The sequence below is a fragment of the Saccostrea echinata genome, unplaced genomic scaffold (assembly GCF_033153115.1).
Source record: "Saccostrea echinata isolate AGI-Se365-2 ecotype Australia unplaced genomic scaffold, CSIRO_AGI_Sech_v1 ptg000015l, whole genome shotgun sequence".
In the NCBI taxonomy this organism is placed as follows: Eukaryota; Metazoa; Mollusca; class Bivalvia; order Ostreida; family Ostreidae; genus Saccostrea; species Saccostrea echinata.
The window spans coordinates 8886467-8912107 of NW_026889764.1; the positions used below are offsets into that span (position 1 = coordinate 8886467).

The 25641-nt window shown below is 33.0% G+C and overlaps 1 protein-coding gene across 1 annotated transcript; it reads left to right on the forward strand.

Annotated features, from left to right (window-relative positions):
* Nucleotides 1-78: 78 nt before the first annotated feature.
* LOC133187487 (NUAK family SNF1-like kinase 1) lies at nt 79-24397 on the forward strand. Its single transcript, XM_061322884.1, has 7 exons — nt 79-642; nt 8753-8873; nt 17177-17328; nt 17490-17555; nt 18444-18563; nt 21706-21838; nt 21952-24397. The coding sequence occupies exons 1-7, from the start codon at nt 457-459 to the stop codon at nt 22914-22916; spliced, it is 1743 nt and encodes a 580-aa protein (XP_061178868.1). The 5' UTR covers nt 79-456; the 3' UTR covers nt 22917-24397.
* Nucleotides 24398-25641: the final 1244 nt, after the last annotated feature.

Below are 25641 nucleotides of genomic sequence, written 5' to 3' on the forward strand. Positions count from 1 at the left end.
GTGATATTTTTAATTCAATCATTTCAAATGTCAATAGCGCGTTGCTGCGGAAGGATATAGTGCAAACTGAAAGTAGACTTTACAGGTGACCGAAACAAAAGAAGCGTGACGAGACGAAATTGACAGACGCTAACTGAGTCATTATGTTCGTTTTAAACTCCGCCTCCGTCGATCTTCTTAGTTAATCTTAGCTTTGTCGTGTGTGTTAACGAGTGACTGGGTTACTTCAGTTTATGATCGTCAGCGTTTGAGGAAGCACGATTATTTTATACTTACATGGTGTTCAGAAACAAAAATCTTTGGAACATGTCAGAAGTTTTTGATCATTGATTATATTTACTGCTGATCCTAAGGAGACAGATCAGTTGCAGATGTAAATGGATTCTTATTATTTGATTGTTAATCAATACGCTTTTGATTAACAGAAAGATTGAATGCTTTGCCTGAAGTGTTGCGATGCCAGCACGGATGTGTGAAGTTGACTTGGATATGGGTTCGGAAGGGGGATCTGGGGAGGGGCAGAAGCCTCTCCTTCACTCACACCGCCACAATCTGAAGAGTCGCTTTGAGCTGCTGAAAACTTTGGGTGAGGGGTCATACGGGAAAGTGAAGTTAGCAAGGGATAAAACTACAGGAGAGTCGGTAAGTGGCCATAGTTTCATCACTTTTTTTTTTGAAATGTGAGTATAATTATATGTTTTTCTTTATGAATCATCAATTAAAGACTTTGGTGATTCATTGACTTCTTAAAAAGGAATACAAACAGCTGTTTCTGATTTTGAATTGTTGATGTCAAGAACAGCAGACATTAATGTTTCCCAAGCAGAGGTTTTTCTTGTCAGATATTGCAGAATTTATATTTTAATCCTTTTTAAAATGAAATGTAATGACTGTCATTCGTTTCTTTGTTTGAATTCAAATCATGATCATGTATGTATGATCATGCATGATTATTACGGTGATACTAATGTACATCCTTCAAAAGCACACGAAAAATGAATCTGTATCTGTTGCAGTTGTGAAGCTGAGTTTAGCTGACCTTCACTGATAAACATATACTTATTTAAATGTTAGTCAATAGTGTAGTTTTCTTTACTTATGTAAGTCCATTTAATGCCATTACCTTTAAACATGAGGAGACTGAACCTTATGTTTCTTTTTTAATTGTGTTTTAGAAATTTCATTATGATAAACATGATTTGGTGCCAAGAAATTTTAAATCAATTGGCATCATTTAACAGGGACTGTCACTCCAGGAATGTCCTACAAGTTTAATGGCATTTGTGACAACCTCCAATTTTAAAATAAATATTGAAAATATAAAACTGAAAAAATGTCAATCAAGAATGCCAGTTAAATCACTGAAATTCGTTTCCATCAAAGTCCAGGGTAAACCCTTTGATACTGTGTAGATATTTTACAGAAGAAAAGAAAATGGACTGGGAATTGAATTTAAGTTAAAATTAAATCTTACATCGACACAAGCACTGATACATGCATGAACTCTTTCAAAAGATATTGCATTCCATTCGTGCCTTTCTGCAAGCCTTTGGTGCATGTCAATTGACATTGGGTAAAACCCATTTCTATTGATCAAATAGCGCAGTCTGCAGACTTTGGCATTGTCAGTTTGTGCTTTGCTGGAAATCAATCATGGCCTTTCAACCTTTGATAGAAAAATGTATAAATGAGGAAAAAGAACTTCAGACTTATAGCATGCTTGACTGATGACAGCTGCAGTCTTTTGAAATATCATATTATTATACATATTTCATTGATGAAAAAATGTTGACAGCTAGTATACCTTTTCCAGACCCCCATTTTTCTGAAGTATAGATTATTTTAACACTTTGGAAGAATTTGCTAAAAAAATTCCATGTTATCTATATGTCAGTTTCAAAAGTATACCTTTGCACTAAGTATGACCTATATTGATTTATTTCAGCAAATGATTTAAAGCAATCAACCATCTGATTTTTGATCTTAATTAATGATATGAAAGCAACTACAGATTGGAATGGGAACTTAAAAAAAATTCTTTATTATAGATAAATTAAGCATTAAATCAAGGTTAACACACTATTACAATCATAACATTTACATACATATATTACAAGATATGATTAAAAATAATTGATTTTACCTGTTATAAATTTTTCTCAAATGCCAGAAATTCATAGCATTTGATATATTATAATCTATATAAGACAAAAATTACTACAGAAAACCACTAATTTGTCACATGTAGACTTATAATAAAACAATAAATCTTTGAACTTGGAATTTTTTTTATTCAAATTCAGCTTCAATCACCTGCCCCCAGAGTTGTTTTTTCCTCGTACATCAGAATGAGATGGACAGTTGTATGTAGCTCGTAAATTCGTAGGTTTTTGGTTCTGCAGTGACTAGGAAACAATCACCTGCCTTCTGACAATGAAAACTGTAGTTTGACAAGCTCACGTCCCAACTCTTTATTGACGTAAATTATTATACCTGTCAATTCCAACAGAAAAAAGAACACCTTTACAACAAATGTTTTTATTATCAATTAATTATTTTTTCTATAATTAATATAATCTGCTAGTGTACTCAGATTTGAAATTTAGAAAAGTCCTAATAATGGAATAAATATGGAAAAGTTTGTGTACCTGTTTGAGACAGATGTGCTAAGTAAACACTGAATATTAGATGCACTGATGCACATTAAAAAAAAAAATTCAATAAAACATGTAAATTCATACTCTGCTTAGTGTCTAAAATTTTAGAAATAGAACTATATCTCATTTTTCAATAAAAATATTTCATGATAACAACAGGAATTGAAACTGGTTTGATATTAAAACAAAAGAACACAGGACCCGTGAATGCTTACAAAAGTGTATAAATTGCTTATCTAAAGGAGAACACAGGAATACTTAAAGGGTCATCGTTCCGAATTTTATTACAACACTTGTGATATTAAGTGGATTGATTGTGTTTTGTGATAACTATCCATTAGAAGGTTTATCGATTTCCCGCGATATTATTTATCATTTGTGAAGGACAATAAACAGCTATTGATTGTAAATTCCTTTCTTGTTGCTCATGATAGAGCTAATTGCAGGTTTTTATTTATACATTTTAGTACAGTATGCAAGCTGTACCTGGATAAATGTCTTCTTTGTTCAGGACCATATATTGAGTAAATATCGAGAATATATATCTATAATCATAATTTAGTTGAACTGATTGTATGATTACATAGTTCAAGTCATTGCCAAGGAGTCACAAATATTTCAGTATTAAAGACTATTGTTTTGATCCATTAAGTGATATTGATTTATACACAGTAAATCAAAATACAAGGTTAATTTGATCAGTCCAACTAATCAGTGTGTGGTACACCTCTGTTCTAAATAGTAACAGGTAATATTACTTTTAAAAGATAACATACAACTAAAGTTAAAATAAATTTTCAATAAATGTTATTAGAGGAAGTATACAGTTGCAAAATGTTCTTTTGTATGCTCCTAAAATGCTGTTTATTTTGGCGACAGTGCAGAGTGTTCGTACAATAATTCCAGGTGTCACATGACACGCGAGAACTAGATCTGAATGATTATGAGCTCCTCTGTTTTTGTTTTTTAGAAATCTAAGATCGGTGAAAAATATAAAAGTCTCAGGGTCAGTGGAATAGAAATGCATTACATTTACCATGGAAATTGACATAATACCAAAAAGTTTGGCTATTCAATGAAAGAGACCATTAAGTCATAGAATCTGATGTAAGCTTGTAAATTTACAAGGTCCCGAGTTCAAAATTTCCCTAGCATTTACAAATAATAATATTTCTTACGCAGTAATTATTATAATGAATACATTTACATTTCATTTTGATAAGGTCCTTGTCTTTGCATCATTGTGAATTTCATTGTTTTTTGTCCTCGGCAACCTTGTCTACGCTGGGGAACTTGTAATCCATGATATCTGACCGACAGACAGGCATTGCACCTTGTGACCATCTTAATACAGATAAATAAAACCATCCAACTCAAAGAACATTGTCCGACTGAGCCTCAGGAGATTTTAAATGTTTAATTTTTATTTCCTCTTATGAAGGGGATTTGTGTATTTATGTAAGTTCCAATCTTAGTGACCTTTACATATTTAAGTTTTTTTTATCTTGTCTTTTTACACTTGATTTAAAGCTTTCGTAACAGTAGGAGATAAGATTCATGTAAGATACTATAAAAAAAAAAAGCAAGTAGGTGCTTTCCAAGGTCATCTAGTGTCCACTATTGTCCAGTGCTGATCTAGCGTAGAGGGACATTTCTGTAGTATAAGTAATACTTTGACTGGGTGGAAATCAGCTTAATATTTTCTCTCATTCAATATGCCCTGCAAGCAGAATGATTTGGCAGAAAATACTTTTTTCTTTGTGGTGGTAAATATCGTGGTTACTTTTATCCTGTGTATAACCACATTTATTTCAAGAACCAAACATTTATTTAAGAAAAGAATTAAGTGTACATGATCGATATCTCGATCTGCTGCATAGCACATTCTTTAGCAGCACAATAAAATGTTCAAAATAGATTTTAGCAAAGAATTGTGATATGGTACACAGACCATATGAAAATTCAGGTGCACTCTTTAAGGTCCTGTAAAAGTTTTAGTAAACTTGATTGTTTATTAGAATGAACTCTGCTTTAAGTTGCCTCTGCTGAATAAGATCAAACATTCTATACTGGAGCTTATTCAGTGTGAAAATTTCATTTACAAAATACAGACCTTTTATTATGTGCAGGCCCAATTTGGCACCCAATGCTTGATCTTTTTGTGGTCTCAAGTGTACAAAGCATCTGTGAAGTAGTAAAAATAGTGTGTAAACAAATAATTGTGCATTCTACCTCTGTATATTCTCGGTGTCCATGTACACTGGCATTTAGGACAATGAAAAATCTTTGAGTAACTCTCTTGACCAGATGTTGATTTTGGAAAGGGGGAGGGGGTACCTAGACATTTATTCTGTTGAATGGTGCTGTGATGCGACTGCTCATAATTCTTTTTGGAAGGAAGTGAGAGAAAATTTATTGAATTCCATACTGAAGACACATAGAAATCAGAGAATGGTTGACAGTTCGAGAGAGAGAGAGAGAGAGAGAGAGAAACTGCCATCCAGCATTTTAGTTTCCAAATTTCCAAACATTTATTTTGTATTATATATTAAAAAACACACACAAACAAGAAAGAACAAAAAAAAAAAAAAATAAAATTCTCTTTGAGACAACATTTTCTTCAGTATTTTTATCCAAGAATACCTTATTCATTGCAGTGAAATGTGTTGTAAAAAAAAAATTAGGATCTAATGCAATCATGGTGACTCACTTGGCAACACAAGTTTGTTGAAGGTTTAAATAACATCTTAAATCTTTATGGTCTGCAGCATGAAAAAGGAAATTAAATTCATTAAATCACTTTCTAGAACTTTTTTTCTCTTAAAAATTTAAATATTTCAGAGTCCAAAACACAAACCATTTCACCATGTAGAGTTCCTCTTATCTGATTTGAGGTGTGATTTACGAGTTTCTGATTACCTTTAGAAGTTGAAAAAACACAGGAAATATGTTCTATGGTAACAGAATTCTAACAGGGTCTTTAATAATGTCTTCCTGTCCCTAGGGGAGGGATTAAAAGAAGACTTAGGTGGGAGGAAACCTTGGCCTTTTATAATTTTTTGGAAGGTGTTGATTTTTGGAGATTGTGATCTTGACTTTAATTTTTGTGGTTGAAGTTCATCATTATCTCTTACTATGACACATAATGAATTCTTTTAACTTCAGGTGTAAAATGTCTGGGGCATTAGTAATGCACATTAAATTGAATTAAAAACCTGTGAACAATTAAAACATCTTGAAGTGTTGGGATAATTAGTCATTGTCAGTAACAAAGCATATCTTGGTTTCCAATCTTTTTCTTTTTTCCTTAATCACATAGGAACAAAATATTCGTAGAGCTAAAACAAACAAATACACTGAGTAAACATATAAAACCTCTCTTTGTTCAAACTTACACAGGTAAAATGTACAAATTTCATAACCCTTGTGTTTTGGCAGTTTAAACTTTGTTTGGAAAATTAAAGTTCTATTGCGGTAATACAGTGTATTGACTCAAAGCATTGGGTATTCCAAAGTTGATACAATGATGTCTGGGCTTGTGTTTTTAGATCTGCAAGATAAAATTCTTTCAAGGCCAAAACACAAGGGTACCTGTTCTTCCGAATCAAAGGAAAAATATATGTGAGAGGATTTCAAATCAAATTTTGATTTCACAAAAAAAAAAAAATTTAAGCAGTTTTGCATAATAAATCGACAGTTCTGTTTTGAGCAAGTCCACTTTCTTTAGTAATCTATGAATGTCTGCTAGATCATTTGACTAATCATTGGTGATGATAACCACATTAATATAAAACAGAACATTCCGAGATTAATATTTAAGTCTCAGATAAAGATATGTTGATAATGAATCATGTACATTGTACAATCAGATAACATTGTTAGAACCTGGACACAAAATGTTTACTTTAAAAAATGGCTTGAAAAAAAAATCCTTTTGAAGTTGACATAGCGTCAGATTCTTGTGGTAAAGTTTTGGAATTTTGATCATATACTTTGATTTACAAAGCTTAAGGCCACTGGAATGGAATGTCATTGGTTGTTTAATAATCTATTTTTGATTTTTTTTTTTTCGGGTAGGCGTACCAGGGTATTTGATCTTTTCAATGCATATATAGTGATGGGTGGTGTACACAGTTGTGAGTTAAGGACATACGCAACGTAGTTTGAACTTTATTGTCTTTTTCCCTGGAGTTGAAGAGTTCCAATACTTAAAGGAACTGTGTGCTACATTTTATTGTCAATATATGCTGTTCTACATTTCTTCTAAAACCAGTTTGGATAAACAAAACATCTAGAATATATGTTTAGTAATTTTTGTATATTTTTCTTTGAATTATACAAAAATTTTCATCAATTGATATCTTTTCAAAACCCCTGGAAAAGCATGCTAATTTTTTGTCTACAAACATCTGATGACACAATAATCTTAAATTAAGAATATCTTGAAAAAATATCAGTAGGTAAGGTACATTGCGTATGTCCTTAAAGTCAACACTGACTATGAACTAAAATTACAGGAGAATTAGTGTATAGGCCAGAAAAATTTACTTTTTAGTGCATTAAACTATAATTCTTTTGTATTTATGATTTTTGGTAAAACAAAATCCCTTATATAATGTGGAAGTCATATTATATTTCTTAATTTAATGAGTCACATGCCGTGTAATTTAAACAAAAAACTTGGCAAAACGTGGTAGTTACAGAACTTATTTGAGGCATATAATTAAATATACTTACACCAGTCAAGACATTACATTAATGAAACATATATCTGTCCTTTGTTAATGTTAATGACAGTAAGTAATTTGTGATTAAATATTTTAAAGTTTCAGTCATTCAAAATTTTCACACCAAGTTGACAAATTGACAATTACTTTTAATGTCAAGTGTGAATTGTAAGTCTCCCCGTCATATTAAAAGTTAGATCTTTATGCTAAGGCTAAGTTTGTTACAACTAAACATCATCAAATTCTGCATGTAATTCTGTACATGCTGTATAAAGCAGATATAAGCTATATATGCATTAGTTTGGAAGTCTTCATTGATTGTATGTACTAAGCTACCAGCTTGATGTCTAATAGTTGCAAATTAATGTTATCAAATCTTGCATCCATTCAAGGTCAGGGAGAGATCAAGGTCAGAGAGAGAAGATAGAGCCATAAAAGGTCTCTGTCCACAAGGCAGATATAATGTGTGTCTATATAAATCACACTAGACCCTTATCTCCATTTAGTCATTCTGAATGTAGCAGACTTCTTGACTTGTGTAGCAGGGGGTTTTAAGGTCCATGTTTTCTCTGCCAATTGTTACAGACAGCAGGGAAACATCTGCGTTGCCAAAATTTGTTGAACATACAGATTAATCAAGGGTCAAAGAGTGGACAAACTTTAGTTGAAGTCAAAGGACTGGTAATGTTTGCTTGGGAGGTGGACAGACCTTCGGATAAGTCAAAGGACTGGTAATGTTTTGTTTGAGAGTTGTTGAAAGGTGGAATTTTGGCCTTCAGAGTGAAATCTCAGCCATCTGACTTGTGGCAGATATAAAGGGTATCCAATATACAGAATAGGAACAAATGAGATTCAATTAAACCTACACTTATGGGTCAGTCATAGTTTGCCAAAAATCAGTGGGGGACATCACCAGAAACATGCATGTGGCAAAGCAGAAAAGACGTGTCAAGTTTTGGAATCATAGCTTTCAGACCCAGGTGTGAAGAAATTGTTTATTTGTAAATTAAAAGGAAAAATTTCTTTGCTATAGTGTAAGTGTTGGTCAGAGGATCCTGTTGACTTTGTGATAATAAGGGATTACTGATGTGTTACATTTGCCCCCTAGGTCTAGGGTGTAGGGTGATAAAGTAAAAATTGCACACATTCTTTTCTCCAATGTCCATCTAAACACCTGGTGGTACACTTTCTTAAGTTTAAAGCAAGCACAATGTTTGTCTTGAATTCTCACTTGAACCCAATTTTAGTGCGAGTGATATGTTGCTTGAGTTAGGAATGATAATTTTTTATTGAATATGTCAAACATAATATTTATAAGATTTAAATTTCATAATGAAATAATGACTGTTGGTTTTGCTTTCTCTGTAGGTTGCAATTAAGTACATAAAAAAGCACAAGATCAACGATGAAACTGAAATCAACAGAATCCGACGAGAAATAAAGATCATGTCAAAATTGAATCATCCCAACATCATCAATGTCCGTGAAGGTAAGGTCATGACCTCAAACAATGATAAAAATTGCTACAATGTAATCCTGTATGCAGTATATCTTGCATCATTGGCTGACACCACAATTTCTTATGAACTAAGCAATTTTATGGCACATCAAAGATATATATTAATGATAAACTACTAAATAAAAGAGTTTCGTGGTTCAAGCACTTAACAGTATTTTTAGTCTATCATTAAAGCTGGTCATCTTGTACAGTGTACAGTATTGTGCAGTTTTATTCCAAACCAAAAATTAAAATCTGTATGGAAAACTCAGCAAAAATTGCAAAAAACATGTAATTAATCAAATGAGGTTGGCCTGGAATGCACAGAATGATAGGGGACAGCATTTTTATTACCTACAGACATAGTTTATCAAAGAACTTTAATGCATGCAATTTTTCAATCGATTGAAAAACGATTCCTTCCATAATAAAATACATTAGGTGAGCGGGCATTGAATTTCCATGTTCGTTCACAATGGCTGACGGTTTAAATTGCCATGCATCAAAGTCTTTACAGTGCTTATCAGATATATTGTATGACAATATGTAATAAAGCCTCTTTATGTCTAGAAGGAGGAGTTGATTTGGCTCATATGGGTTTAAATGAGAAGTTTCGGATTTCATGGACTTATTTTTGATATCATTGATAAAGGTGATGTATAGCTTTCACTGGTGAATTCAAACTGTCATCAAGCAGCTAACAAAGGGGGATAAAATGAAAAATTTGGTAGAACATTTGAAAATGTTAAAAGAATTGCCCTTCTTATTTACACTGTACATGTATTTATTTTTTTTGCAATGAAAGCAGAAAGAAATATTTCCAAATCAGTTAAAAAAGTGTGAAAACTAGTAGTTGTACTATGATCTCATGTAATGTGTGACTATATAACTGTCCGCATTCTTGCATCTTATTAAGCAGTGAAGTCATGCACATAGACCAAGGAAGTTCCACATTGCATAGTACATAAATTTAGCCTTGACGCTATCGAAAAGGTTTTAGCCTTTGGCGGTGGAGCACTGTCTTGCTGTGGTTATATATTCTGAGCTGTTCAAAATTAGACGTGACGTTATCGGAAGGTTTAAGCCTCTGGCGGTGGAACTGTGAGTGTTGCTGTCGTTTTATTCCGGGCTTTTCCAAAATTAGCCCGTTTATACGTTATCGGAAGGATTTAGCCTCTGGCAGTGGAACAGTCTTGCTGTGGTTACTGGGTTGTTCCCGTCAGTCAGGCGACATGTCCGTCAGTCAGGCGACATGTCCGTCAGTCTATCTCTCTCTCTAAGGGTTAATCATTGTGAAAACCCCAGGCCAGGATCATTAATTAAGCCCTGATTGAGTGGGGGTGAACTCAAATGATGCTTTATCAATCAATCCTTTTTTAATTACATTTTAACCACTTTAACATGATCATGAACTAGTTTTCTTTTTATATGAAATATTTGAAAAATAAGGAAGTTTTAGGACCACACATAAGGAGTATTTATAGAGGTTAGACTTCAAATTATGAAATTAATTATTGACCACACATCAATTTCTAAATTATTCCAATAATGTAAAAAGTCTAATGTCTCCCACATCACGTACATCTGCAGGAAGAAGGATATAATACATTAAATTCTGAATGAGGATTTCAAGAGCTCCAAGTTTTAGATCAATTATATGAAAGGATGTGGGCCATCCCATTTTTAAGGAAATACTTATAAAGTGTTATGTTTATAATATCTCAAACTAGCATCAGTACCACGGGAACATTGTCACAGTGTTATGATGGTAGTTTATTTTTGACTTTTCAGATATTTGATATAGATTCAATTGTCATTTTCGGAATTTTCCAATCTGTATAAAGTTTTATAAAAAAAAAATTTTGAATGAAATGATAGAAAATTAATATAGAAAATTTGTGGTTCAAATCTTGTAATGATTATGCCACTTTTTTTTTTTTTTTTTGCTGGTTGCAGTTTTGTGTAATTGGTTGGCTTCAATATGTTAGAAAGGCATAAAGTACACAGTCTCTAAGTGAATCATATTTTATATAGGTTATGAATTGATGTTGAAAAATTATGTTAATGGCAAATGGCTGAGTCTTCAGATTGTTCCGAAAAATGAGTATTTCATTCATAAATCTGAAGATGTGATTCATCACTACGAGGTACAAATGTCATTAGAAAGGAACATTTCAATTTGACCTGGTTTTTGTCATGGTGCATTTGAGTTCAACAGGAAAATAAAAATTGATTGATGATAAAACTATCCAATTTAAATTTTTTCAGAAAGGTAAAAGTGCACATAACAGTCAGAACCAAAAAAAGGGAAATCCTGCCAGAAAAATGGTGGTGCAAGGGTCATATAGTTCATTAATATCCATCCATAGATGTTGAACTAATTTTTTTTTTTTAAATGAAAGATTTTGGATTGGATAAAAAGAAGACTGTTATTGTCTACCATTAAGGCAGCATTAAACAATTAAGACATGTTAAAAATCATTATCTCTTTGGGTTTTTTTTAATGGATTTGTCAGTATAACTGTCCTCTCTCTGAACAGAGAATCTAATTCTGACTCATACTTTTATAGGTGACTTAATGTGTTTTTATCGAACCCGAACCCCCCCCCCCCCTCCCCCCCCCAAAAAAAATACCGTTATATTGGAATGAAAAATATATCGAAAAGAGAAAAAATATTGGAGAGAAAAAATAGTGTTCTTTGGTACATTATTTTATTAAAATACACCATCATTCTGTTAATAAGTAAAGTAAGTAAAAAAAAAGTTCATTTTTTTCTTTATTGCAAAGAGACAATTGGTCAAGCACTTGTCTATTTTAGTATACCAGTAATTGCTTTTTAAAAGTTGCTTCTGTCCACTCTTGTTAATGGCCAATAGTTATTAACACGTAAAAAGCCTTGACTGTGGCCCACTTTCATAGTCGATAATCTCCTCTTTTTAAATCCAGGACTCCACAGCTGTTTTGTGACCATAACCTTGGGATTTTCTTTGTCCTAAATCAGGTTTTTTTTTCATATTGCCAAAGGCAGTGTTATTCTTTAAAACTTTTGAAATGTATGGTGTTGGTTTGTACCAAAATAACACTTGTATATTAAATTGTATCTAATCTCAAACTTCAGGATTAAAAAAAACAGATTTCAAATCTATTCAGAAGTGCTTATCGACCGTGAATTATTTTTAACATTACATCTATAATGGACCAAGGTCTTTTTAATGATAAATAAAGATTTCTATAACTTTGCATACCTTGAAAAATAGACTAAATCAATAGGTCGAGATAAAAGGTACTAGTCTTTCAAAAATTAAAAAAGAATAGAAAAATGAAATCATATATTTCTGGAAAGAAAAACAACAAAGAATGATTTAAAATTGGGAAAGAAAAATCTTGTAATCTGAGCTAGGCTAGGAATGTGTTGGTTTTTTGGCAGTTGTAGACTGAAGGACTGGACACATGTTAGTCTGTCATTACTGAATAAGAAACACCTGAATCATCTGGACAGACAGCATGCTGCGGTCACTCTAAAAAAAATGGACACATAACTAACATTTTTACCTTTGTGGCAGGTGTCTTTTTGACCAAAGTTGGATAGAGAAAAAAGACTTATAGGCCAAAAGGTTATCCTGCTGACATAAGTGGACTCATGAAACTTTCAACAAAAGTTCATGTAGTGACACCCACCTCCCCCACATGTAAACAAACATAGAGGCATTGTCAGTTATTATAAGAGAGAATAGTGAAAGAAGGAGAAAAAAAAGAATAATTTATAATGGGTGGCACTTGATACCTACTATCAGTGCCTGCATGTCCTTGAAATGCATTGCTCTCTAGGAAAAACATATTTTAATTTGATAAATTTCATGAAGTCACACTGGAACTAAGCAGATGCAGTGAATGATAACCAGCCTGTAGTGAATTTTAAAACTGTTTTTCATTGCATGAACACCTTAAGAAATGGTTTTACAATTCAACATGTGTTAATTTTCACCATTTAAACTTTGCATGCTTTGAAATTCCTAAAGCTTTGGAATTCAAAGAGTGATTTATGCAAGAAATGCATTTCTAAAGGCAGTTAAATATGAGAAAAAGACATTAAATTTGAGAGCAAGTTGTTTGCTTTTTGCAATTATTAGACACAGTTGAAAAAAATCAGTTGAGGAATAAACTTTTTTTATTTATTCATATAAACTGCTGCATAATAAGAAATATCGCTGTAGATGCAGAATAAATAATTCAAGGAAGAGCTATTCTGCATGTAATTAAATACACTTTTGCACAACAGTGTAAAGAGGAATGTTGAAGAAAGCTACAACATATTTTTGGAATAGCATACAAAAGTTTGCATTTAAATTCAGTAAATGGTTTCATTTAAACACATAAATCCAATATTGACCTAAGAAATGTGATTTGGCTCGTGAAAATACCACAGTGTATCAGCACATTCCAAGGGTTACCTATATAAACGCCCCCAACAAAGGCCAGGTATGTACCTCTCGAGACACAAACAAAGATACAGGTACAACTTGTTTGTAATAATAGTTGATAGAAGGGTCATGTGACAACAGTCCCTGGGGCAGGAGATAGGACCATCGTCCCTGAGATCATGGTTGTGTGGCTCCCAGACTGGAACATTGAAAACCTCGTATTTTTGGATTTGGAAAGGAGTCAGGAATGGTTTAAAAAGTCTACCTCAATAAGTAATTAACTGCATGAATTAAAAAAAATACTCAATTTGAGATTACTTTCAAAATATGCTAGTGTTGTCAATATGATACATATCATCGATTTTTATAACTATGATTATAAGTATATGCAGATTGTGTGTGGGAAAGACAAATTTAGCACTGCAGTCTGGAGAGAGTAGGTGTCCATGGCTTGTTGTGAACATCATTAGGTCAAATGGAAACATGGCAGTAGAAAATAATATCTTGGTCTAACATATATCATAAAAGGAATATTTTTGGATGCCTGGATCTATGGAGTGACAAAGTTATAGCCTTTTTATTGTGTCTGAATTTTCTGTTAACAACTCGCATGTACACAAAAAGAGAGAAAGAATAGTTAGGTATGGGGAAAATGTATAAAGACCAAGTTATAGTGTGTCAATAGAAGGGTGACCTTATGGGAAAATTACTCCAACTGAGGTGGTGAACATGGCAGTTAAAAAAGATTTGAATTCCTTTCAGAAAGTTGCTTAAGTTCACTTAGAAAAAGACACCTAATAGTTATTAAAACCCTCAGCCAAGCTTAAGCCCCTACTGCATTATAAAAAGACACATTTTTTTAATGATGTTCATTTGCAGAGTTTGTCCATTTTTTCACACCTAAAGGGAAGAGCGCAAGAGCAATTATAAAAAAAAGTTCTTTTTAATCTTTAAGTCCTCATATACACATCAAAGAGTTGACAAGAATTTTAAGAATGCCTTTCTAACATTTCATCTTCTTCTATATAAATCGTCAAGGGTGATCATTAACCCTGTTTATAATAAGCTGGTACCCGGTCCATAATATCAGTAGACGTTCATCGGGGTGTTAGGAGGCTACAATATCCCGCTGTCACCAGGCACAGAAGATCAACTCAACATGTCAGTGACATACCATAATATGAACGTACAGGGGTTTATCATTTACCTACAGCGATGAACCTACAGTTGGCAGCTTTGATTTCAATTAACAGCCATTTTAATTGCATCTAAAGTGCAGTATTTGTCCATGAAAAGTACATAGCATCATTGTTTTTTCTGAAAAGAAGTCCCTGATCCTTATCTTTTAAATAATGTTTACAGATTACATGGAATGAAGAAAATGGCATTCATGTGAAAAATGATTTTGAGTCGGATATCAAGTCTGAAATCTGGCCTGCATCAAATGACGGACAAATAAGGGTCTATGATATCTCCACATTAAATCGGAAGAAATAATTGGAAGTTTAAAGTGTAATCTGTCAAAGTCCTTATCAAGTTTCTGCGAGACATAATGAAATCGATCATTTGATGTTAGATCCTGGAGATTTCCTGTGTGTTTCACAGGGTATCCTAACTGTTTGCACTATAGTCCGAGATGTCATAAGAGCTGGTTGCTGATCACAAAGAATCGCCAGACCGGGGCTATTGATTGGGAGCTATTTCTAGCAGGTGTGTACTTTTAAATGCTGCACAATCAAGGCTGCTGAATTAATTGAAAGCATTCCTAACATTCCAATTAGGTTATTTACGACAGCATGGCATAATGTGTCGATTGATTGTCAAAATTATTTATGTTTCTCCAAGGAAACAAATAATGAACTTGCTGAGAGGAACAGATGATGTTGAGAAAAAGGGGTGGGGATGCTGTAGAATGGCCAAGTGGGCAAATTTTCTTTTTGTACTGGGATTATATATACTATATTTGTAGAAAAGACTTTAAACTGTCATTTTAAAGACTACAGAAGTCACAGTAGTCATGGGCATGTTTGAAAGAAATTCAAATATTTGTAAAGTTGGGTACTTTTTAATAATAAAAATGTTTACTTCTCAGATTTGTACCTTGTTGTCTGAGCCAGTTATATTTATCTTTTAATTAGCAACACCTACCTGACAGACATATTCTAATTGATGACAGAGAACTGTTTGATCCATGTCTGATACTTGTTAATTTTTCTTGTTGAGTATTTGATTTTGGATATTTTGGGGAGTCTGTACATTGGAACAAAGACGGAGCACATTGTTTGATCTAAGCTCAGAGTTTTGTTGGGATTTTAGTTGAGACGACAGGCTTTGTCAGGAGACCATCACTGTTTACTTTGTCTGGGGAGAGAGTGGTTGAAGGAATCAAAATGGCTTAGGGAATTGTTTCCTTGTTTTTGAAAGCCATTGGTTTCGTGTCATCAAATTAAAATGAAAGCACATTTAAAATTGTTCCCTTTCTGTTTTTGAACTTCATGCAGGAAAATGTGAAGAAACAGTAGTTTTTCTAGTAAAGTTTGAACTTTCAGCTTTGTTTTATAATTAAGTTTTAAAGAATAATTTATATTTTTGCACTACTATAAATTTTATATTTAACTGGTTCATGTACTGAACATCAAAATTTCAGAAAAATAAGTAGATTTAAATTTGAATTAACTTTAAATAAGAGTTATTATAGTTGTGGCATAAAATAAATAAGGAAGTCTTTTCCTTTTCAAATACATGGTGCTTCTTATAGAAAGTTTTCTACAAACATATGATTTACAGGACATATGTAAAGTATATACATTTAATTTGATAATGTTCTTTGTATCACCTTTTGTGAGAAGGCCCTAGTCGATACATGCCCTGAATGTAGTGTAAAAACCACAACATTAACATAATAGACACCTCTAATTTGGAGCAGTGTCTGTTGATGTCAGCCAGGTAATGGCAGGTTTTACGTGGAAATTGATCATTAGCTTACAATCATTAACATATCAATATTTCTGTCTCATAATTTCCCAACAAAAATGAAACTTTGGATTTGTAGCCGTATTCTCTTTTGAACCTATTGCAGTTAAAGTATAGATGAACAACAAAATCATTTTCCTATAGAAATGGTTTGAAATAAAATTCACTTAGTGATACGGGATTGCGGATATGAATCAATTGACAGTTTTTTTTATGTAAGAAATCGTGCAGGGAAGGTGGTATGAATGCACATTAAGAATGCAAATGAACAGGAAGTTGCTAGTAACACCGCCATAATGATATTATCATCACTTTACCCAGACGCATTATAACAAATTACGCCCATCAGAGACATTTCTACAAAGTATTTCCGTGAAAATAAATTTGTGTTGCTTTAATATAATTTAGTAGTAAACCTTTTCACTTTCAGAACCACATATTAAAATACCTTAATGTATAATAAACATAATAAATTGTTGTTGAATTATTTATGATAAATTTATACAAAATAAATTTACGATAGTTTGAAAATACTGTAGAAGCACAAATTTTTTGGGTATAAAATTTCGTTGATTTTTCATCTAGAAAGGTTTCGTTGGCATTTAATTTCGTTGTTTCGAAAGTAACCCTAATCAATATATAGTCATATAAAAATTTTGTGTGGGATTTACTTTCGTTGATAATTGTTAACAACGAAAAAAAAACCAAAATTTAATCCCCCACCAATATTTCTGCTTTTACAGTATACTACTGATACTGTTTAAAATGTGGAAACTTGAAAACTTTATTTAATTAACATGCATTTCAAATAATTAAAATAATTGTTCTTTTGAATAAAGGTATATTAAAGAAAACAAATTCCCGTTACATATTGATAATGAGTAATCTTCTCTTTGTAGTGTTTGAGAACAGGGACCGTATCATCCTGGTCTTGGACTGTGCCACGGAGGGGGAACTGTATGATTACATCAACAAACGCGGCAAGCTCTCGGAGAAGGATGCACGAAGGATCTTCAGACAAATCGTGGCCGCCTTGAACTACTGTCATCAGGTAACAAAGAATATGATTTATTTATCAAAACTTTTTACGTAAGCTATCTTCTTAATTTAAGAGAATTCTGTGTAATTTACAAAGTATCCATAATAAAAATCTTGTCGTAATGAAACTTCAGGGAGTTGTTGCACAGAAATTGTATTTTCTTTTCTTTTTAGAATGGAGTCGTTCATAGAGATCTGAAGTTGGAGAATATTGTGTTGGATCAGGACGGCAATGTCAAGGTCAGTTCAAGGTCACACAGAACATCTTGTACCACTGACAGGGCATACAAACACTAGAATTGTATTTTTGCAATTAGATAGGGAATTCAAATTTCCTTATGCTGAAGTTATCTACAATTTGCAAGATCAATGAATTTTGATTTCATGTGGTGCTTAGCTGATCTGCTAAATCTTAAGTAGGTCAAGACTCTGATGTTAACTGTAGACTCTATTGGTATGTCAAATACTAAATCTCTCCAGAAAATCCTTGACACAATTAAAAGGTGTAATTTCAAATAAATTTGATTATTCTTATGTCACTTGCTTTTGCACACATTGATTGAATGATGTAATGGAAGGATTTTCTCCTTTGATAAGATTTAATTTAACAAGCTCTTGATGCTTTCATTTCCTTTGACATATTTGGTAGCCATGTTATCTCTACAATCTTGAGTCGGTAATTATGTGGAGATCAAAATGGTTTAGGGAAGTTTAAACTGCTCTGCTTAGAATCAGAATTTGTCAATTGATTAACTTTGAAATAGTTAGAGTACAACTCTTCAAAATTCAAAGATCAAAATTTAGATCGACTGACATTGAAAACAGGCGTGATTCTATTTCATGATTTAACCTTGAAAAATTTTAAAGCTATGATAGCAAATTATCAATTTTCATATTTTATCAAAAGAAAAAAAAAGGTGTAGAATCTCCTGGGTCACTGGTCATTATTTCACAAAATTCAATTTAATGCAATATTTAAGATACTTAAATAAAATGTCAAAAAACATTGAGGAAAAAGTAGGAAAATTTGCTAGTCCTTAAATGTGAATGTATATAATCTACATGTGTGTAAAGCACACTACCATTTTTATTAACCATTTTTGACTTAGTTTTCTCTTTCTTTTACAGATTGCAGACTTTGGGTTGTCTAATTTCTACAGTATGACTAGTCTACTATCTACCTACTGTGGCAGCCCGCTTTATGCCTCACCGGAAATTGTCAATGGCCAGCCATACTATGGTCCAGAGGTAAATAAAGAAAACAATATAGTTATATTTACTAACACTCAAAATCCCATAAAAAGAAGTCCATCATCTTGGTACCCAAGACCTTAATAGTTACATTAGGTTACACGGACACCTGTTTTTGCATACAGCATTCACAAATTATTTTCGAACATTTGTTTTTTACTTACATTTGTTTTCAAGTCCCCAACAAGACTCAAATGTGTTTGATTTAAAGGATTGTTTTGCACATTGTATAGTTTTAATGTAGACAGGTATTCATGTTTTGACTGTAAAGAAACTGATGACCTTGAGGTCAGAGTGTATGACCTTGTGAGATAGAGTTTTATCATTTCCTGAATTCCTCACATATCAGTCTGTGACCTTTTGTGACCTTCTATCTGTTATCTGTCAGGAGAATGAGACAGAAGAAGCAAGTTTAGCCCCGCCCCTCGTCTGACAAATCACACCGCTGACAGCTTGGCTGCTAATTAAATGAAGTCTCATTAATATCACTATTACTCTTCTTTTTTACTTGTCTGTCATGTTGGGAGTTATGGCCCCTACTAAATAAATAGCACCTAGATCATGTTTTATTATGAAAAGTTGTGTTTAAATAAGCCTTTCATGTTAATTTACAGTTTTCTATATAATATGATATATTGATTTTGTAAGGCAGAATGTGAAGAAGTTGATTTTATTGCCATGTCTGCACTGTTAATTCTTGCATGATTTTGAACAAATTCATTGAAACATTAAGAGAAGGGATTTTGTTGTAAAAAGACTGATTTATCACACATCTCGACAAGGAGAAATAGACATTATTGTTGTACAAATGTGAAAAAACAACACTTTTGTACATAAATCACCATGCAGATCCAACTTTTACCAAGTTAGGTTCACATTAAAGACATTCATTGTCAACTGGTTTAAAAAGGAAAGTAGTTTGCAAGAACTAGCATGTTTAAGAATTAAACAGAATACAAAAATGAAATTATTAACGAAGTTGAATGCAGATTAATGCATTGCCTTATTATTTCTATCTATCTAGACTTTTATACCTGGGAGCCATCTTGCTTTGACTGCTAGGTTAATTAAATGCTCAAATACCCTAAACGCATTACTAAGTATTTGATATGTGCACTATAATAAATATTTACAGTGACGTATCTAGACTGCTGGAAGGCACCATTAAGTTGGGAAATATTGTGATTAGTTTTGTAATCTCTTAAGAACCTTGGAAAATCGATGTGATCCATTGAACCTTGTTCTGTTTTAAAATACTGAATGAACAAAAGACCCGAGGTGCAAAACCTTTACAAATAAACAGCCTGCAGAGGGTCACCAGGGATTTAGGTTTTTTTAAAGTCCGGGCAAGACCCACTGAACAGTTGACATAATGGTCAGAAGTGTGACCGAGTGAAACTTACGTAACTTGTTTATCTGGAGCAGAAATGATTCATCTTAACCTCAAATCAAAAATTTGCATAATTTTTTTTTTTTACTTTTTGGAAAAGTTAACAAAAAAAGCAGGGCTCATTGTGAAGAGAAAGCAGTTTAACTTACATTCTAAACACAAAAAATAAAAGTTAACAAAAACAGTTCTCTTCATTGCTCCGATGACTGTCTAATATACTTTAAAAAATGGTCTAGTTTGCTTGTGATACAGTCTACTTGATCCTAATTTATTTGCAGTTCATCACTCTATGAATAAAAACATATTGGCCACAGATGCATACTTAAGTGACATGATATATGACAGCACGGCTAGATACCACAGCTGTGGTCGTCCTGTCTACCCAAACAGTTTTCTGGATTATTTTGCACATGATGTCATCTCAACAAAAAAAAAAACAGAGCTACTGAATCATTTGTTTCACAGACTCAAAAAAATTGTTTTAGCAGGAAAAAATGTTTCAGATTAATTAAGTGGGTGCTCGCGGTTGAAGAACTCTGCATTACATATTTTTAAATGCAGATAAGTAAATGTGACTCAGACAGCCATGCAAAATAACAGATCAAAAGTGAGATTGTTCTTGGCCACAAAGCTACGTTGATGATACCAAACAAACTCTGTCATTTACGCAGTCAAAAACCCTAAATTGAAATCCATAGTTGCCAAGATTTCAAAAGAGGGTGCAGGAAAGTGCAAGCTGAGAAAAAAAATTAAAAGCTTTCTTTACCAAATATCATGACAGTGTGGCATATCTAGATAATATTGACTCTGGACTTGAAAACAAAGTTTTGAAAAAGATTTGTTGATCTTTGGTAAACATTGCTAAGAAAAAATACTGCCTGCATTGATCCTGGTCTTAACATGTTGTAAGGGAGGGTTTTGTCAACTTGTCAAAAAACTGATAAATGCTTGACCCAAAAAGATTTTGAAAACAAACTTGACAAAAACATAGCGGATACGTCAATGGTATGACTCAAATCTGTGTCCATGTCCAGCTGACTGGGGCCAGATATCCCCCCAAACAAAGAGTGGCTTGCTGGGATGTTTTGTCCAGAGAATAATTGAGGCATTGATTTGTAAATCTGAAATATTTACGACACTGTTTATCAAGTACATTCAAAATGAAAATTGTGTGAAAAACATTTTCGGATTAGACCATTTGTAACTGTGAAAATGTCCAAGTTAAATTCTTTATGCGACTCAAAATCCCTTTTCTCACATTTAATTGACAAACCTAAATTATTAGGGAGAGAATAACATGTTTACTGGTATAAATTTTAATTTTAGTCATATGTTTAAAAAGTCCACTGTCATTGAGCAGTTAATATATTTACCTTATCTTTGAAATATAATCTTGATTGAATCTGTAATAGCATTTTTAAGGTTCATTGATATTCTGATAAGAGAGATAACTCTTAATGACATAAATGTCTATTATTCTTTTATAAATTTTTCAAGTTGAAATGTCTTTTTTGTCCAGTTTTACCCTGCAAGCTATGCTATAATTTTGTAAATTACTTATAGAATACATTTCTTTTGGAAAATCGTAAGAGTTTAAATAACATTTTACACGAGTGAGCAAAGGGTTTATGAACCTTAAGTGTTAGAAGTAAACTGTTTCTTTGGAGTTCATCAGATCTTAAAAATGTTCAAAAATGATCTCAGAGCTCTGTATATAATTGATTCACTGACTAATGCTTCGGTTTTCAGGTGGACTGTTGGAGCCTTGGGGTGGTGCTGTACACACTCGTCTATGGTGCTATGCCATTTGACAGCTCTGATTTCCATGTACTCCGAAAACAGATCTCCAGTGGTGACTATTACGAGCCCACGCAGCCCTCAGGTCAGAATTTAATCAAAGAAAAGTCTCAATTAAAATTTTTCATATGAATTAGTTTTTCAGATCATTGAATTTAATTACCATGAATAACTATTTTAACATTTTTTATCATACAGAGGCTGCAGGCTTAATCCGTCATTTACTGACCGTGAATCCAAAGAAACGTGCTAAAATGTCAGACATTTTGAACCACTGGTGGGTTAACCTAGGATGTAGGGAAACCCCCAGTGGTGAGGTATACCCACTCCCAGAGATATGTAAACCTGCCAAACTACGAGCTACCCAAAGTCTGTCTTCAGACAGTGAGGGAGAGTCTGAGCAGGCCAGACTGGTGCAGCCTTTAAAAGGCATTCTGAAGAAACCCAAAGTGTCATCAGGGGATGAAGAGACTGTTGCCAAGCAACCTCTTCAGACCATAGATTCAAACAACCAAGTTTTCGATAGTCCGGACAGTGAAAAAAAAGACACAGATAAGAAACCTCGCAGTATTCTGAAACGCAAGGGGAAATTCAGTGGTGGGGATAGTGGTTGTGTGTTAAATGAGACAGGATCTAAAAGTCCTAGCTCTGACACAAAAGAAAACTCCGATGTGACATACAATCTCAGTGATATTGACAATGTTCTGAGTGCTTTAGATGGAGATCAAGATTCAAGCTCATCCATCAAGAGAAATGCAGCCGCTGATTTTGTGTACGGTGATAATGCTCAAAATGGGACCGTCGAATCTGGAACCACGACTGTAAATGTGGTGCCCCGACGAGGAATTTTGAAGAAGACGAGCCAGACAGACCAGAAAAAGAGATGGAGTGCATGCAGTGTAGGTTCTAATTCTTCGGCAGACATTCTGGACTTTTCTTATGATAGTGGGGATGATGCTTACCAATTCAACATACCTGGTTGTCTCTCAGACACCGAAAACAAACTCTCCGATGTAGATAAGTTAGATACACTGGATAACAATGATGAACTAGTCAATACTTTAAGAGCCAAAGACCAGCACAGTGAAGACACAGCACTCTCTCAGAGGGAGGAGGCAGCCATTGTCCTAAAACAGGCTTTAAAACTTTGTAACAACATCTGACTGATTCTTTTATATTTCGATTTTCGTAAAGGAAAAAGATTCATTTCAGATATTATGTTACAATGTGAAACATTTTTCTGTCTGTATTTTATTTTATGGTAGCATTTGTTTCATAATTTATGATTTTGCCTTGTACTTTTCAAATAAGCTGATAATTATTTGACCAATTGACATTTTATGCTAAAGGCAAATTTCCTGGTTTGTCATAGCTTTATATGATGTAATCTGCTTTATTTTTTTGGAACTTGTGTATGTTGATGAAAGAAAACATATAGGTGACTAGAGTGTTTATTTCTCAAGTGTACATTATTTTCTTTATTATGCATCTGTTCTCTAGTCTGTTAAATGTAATGGTAGAATATACCTATATAGTGTACCACTGTAAAAAAAAATGCTGATCTTCACTTCAGCTTTAATCATGTAGTGCTGTGTTTTAACTCTGAACTTCAGAGTTAAAAAAAAAGGTTGCATTTAGCATGAGGATTTTGTCTCATCAATTTTCCATGAGCTTTCTGAATGTCAGAAATCCATTTCACTTGAAGTGATTTTTAAAAAAAAATCCTTTTTATTACATTCTACATAATTTTTGAAGCATGTTTACCTAAGATGTAAGTAATTCTAATGCTGAGAATTTCGTAATAGGAAAAAAAAATTCATAAAGGAATGTGTAAATCTCAAATCTAAAAGGATTTGCAGGTGTCAAATAGAGAGAATTTTAATTTATTTCGTTTCGTGATATTGTATTTCATTTTGAGAAGGTACACTTATTTTGAACAGGAGAGTACATTTTCTCATTCCATCCAATCATATGGGGGAATTAAAAGGACATATTTTTTTTTCTTAAAAAGATTTGTGGATGTCAGCTCATAAAATGAGTAAAGTGTTCCTAGACATGCATTGTCCTACTTTGGTGCTCATTCCAACTGTAATTTGTTTTTCATAATTAAAAGACGTAAAAATAGCACACGTGGTACAGAGTTAGAAAGGAAATGTAATTTGGGTCTGTGACCTTAAATATTTTCTGGGTCCCCCTCAGCTGGTCTGGGGGGAGGAGCCCTCTAATGCTTATAGCTTTAGGATATCCCACAGATTGATCTGATCAGTTGGTTAATTGTCCACTGAAATAGTTACATTGTAACTTGCTGCGTTTTTCATGTTTAGCATTTTTTATAGTGCTCTAATAATGAACAAATGTCGACAATTAAAAATTTTGTTCATTCTTTAGGTTTCTCATTCTTTGTATCCATTTGGTTGCTTGGCAACATTCATATTTTGGGTGTCATTTTTTTATATTCATGTGTACATGAATTCACTGCTTGGATGTGAATATTTATATGATGTTGAGTGCACTTTAGACCATTTTTTCATTCATATTTTGTCCCAATTTATTTATTTCCAAAGAAATTCCATCATGTGTAATTTATTTATTTTATCATTTATAGTAAAGTACATGAAATGAAATAAAGATGATCTAACTGACATATGTTTGGTTGTTATAATTTACCCATTTGAACAATGCCATCATAAATGGGAAGCCATGCATGAGAAGATTTCAAACGGAGAGATGTACTATAAATAATGATAGATAATCAATGTACAAAATTGGCACGGTTGGTTACTCATCTGAAACAGTTGTACTATTAAAATGGTGTCAACTAGTGCTCAGTTTTAGCAGGTAAACTGCATACAATAAGGACTTTGGGCTCATCTTTTAAGGAGGCTATAAAAGAATTAATAAAAATGTTATCTTATGAAACAGTTGTGACTCTCAGCATTGATCAGTTTGAAGTGCATGAGCCATAACTTATTTAATTCAAATAGAGCTGTGTGAATTGCTCTCACCACCACAGGGATGGGGGGGGGGGGGGGGGGGAGCGATCGGTAGATGTATGTGAGCTCTAAAAATAGATTTTATTAATTCTAAACATTTTTTTTACACGTATTTATGCATAGTTGTTGCTTTTATTTGCATTTCTTGAAAATATATTTGAAATTTGAAAATTTTCCCTATATCATATGATCAACTATACTGATGAGATTTGAAGAAATACCATGGATAAAAACGCATTATATTGTGAATTCAGAAACATTTTATGAACATTTTCAAATATTCAGCTGCTGATTTTCGGAACCTGAGGATCGGACTACCTTAATATGTCCCCAAAAGCGAAGTTGGTCATCTGAACGGAACATCGTGCAGTTATAGAACTGGTGGAAACCACTGACAACAGAGACGAAAAATAATTTATTAAACACGAATGCATAGTAATATTTCAAGTTCAATTACTTATAAGAGGCATAAACAGTTTTCGGTGCGTTCAAAAAGTGGGAGTGATGGTATAACGAAATGACGTGACGTTATTATGAATCTGACCTTACATACGGCTTATACGTACGAAGTATTTATAATGCTAAATAAAATTAGTAAAATACTGTGCACGCTTATTGCTCTGATTTTTATACATTTACTTCATCTTGGTCTACATTACAATAATATCGTACAATTTTGATTATTTTCATTATTTTTATTTTGTTCATTATTATTAAAAAAAATCGTATGATCATGTCTTTCGCTAATTTAAAATTTTCAATTGTTAATGAGTACATGACTTATTATATGAACACAAACTTTTTGAACAACCCTCTCTTACATGGTATACAACTAAGACTTGAACGCATGGCCGTAGAATTAAGATGCCAATTCATTCATTTCAGATACAAAATA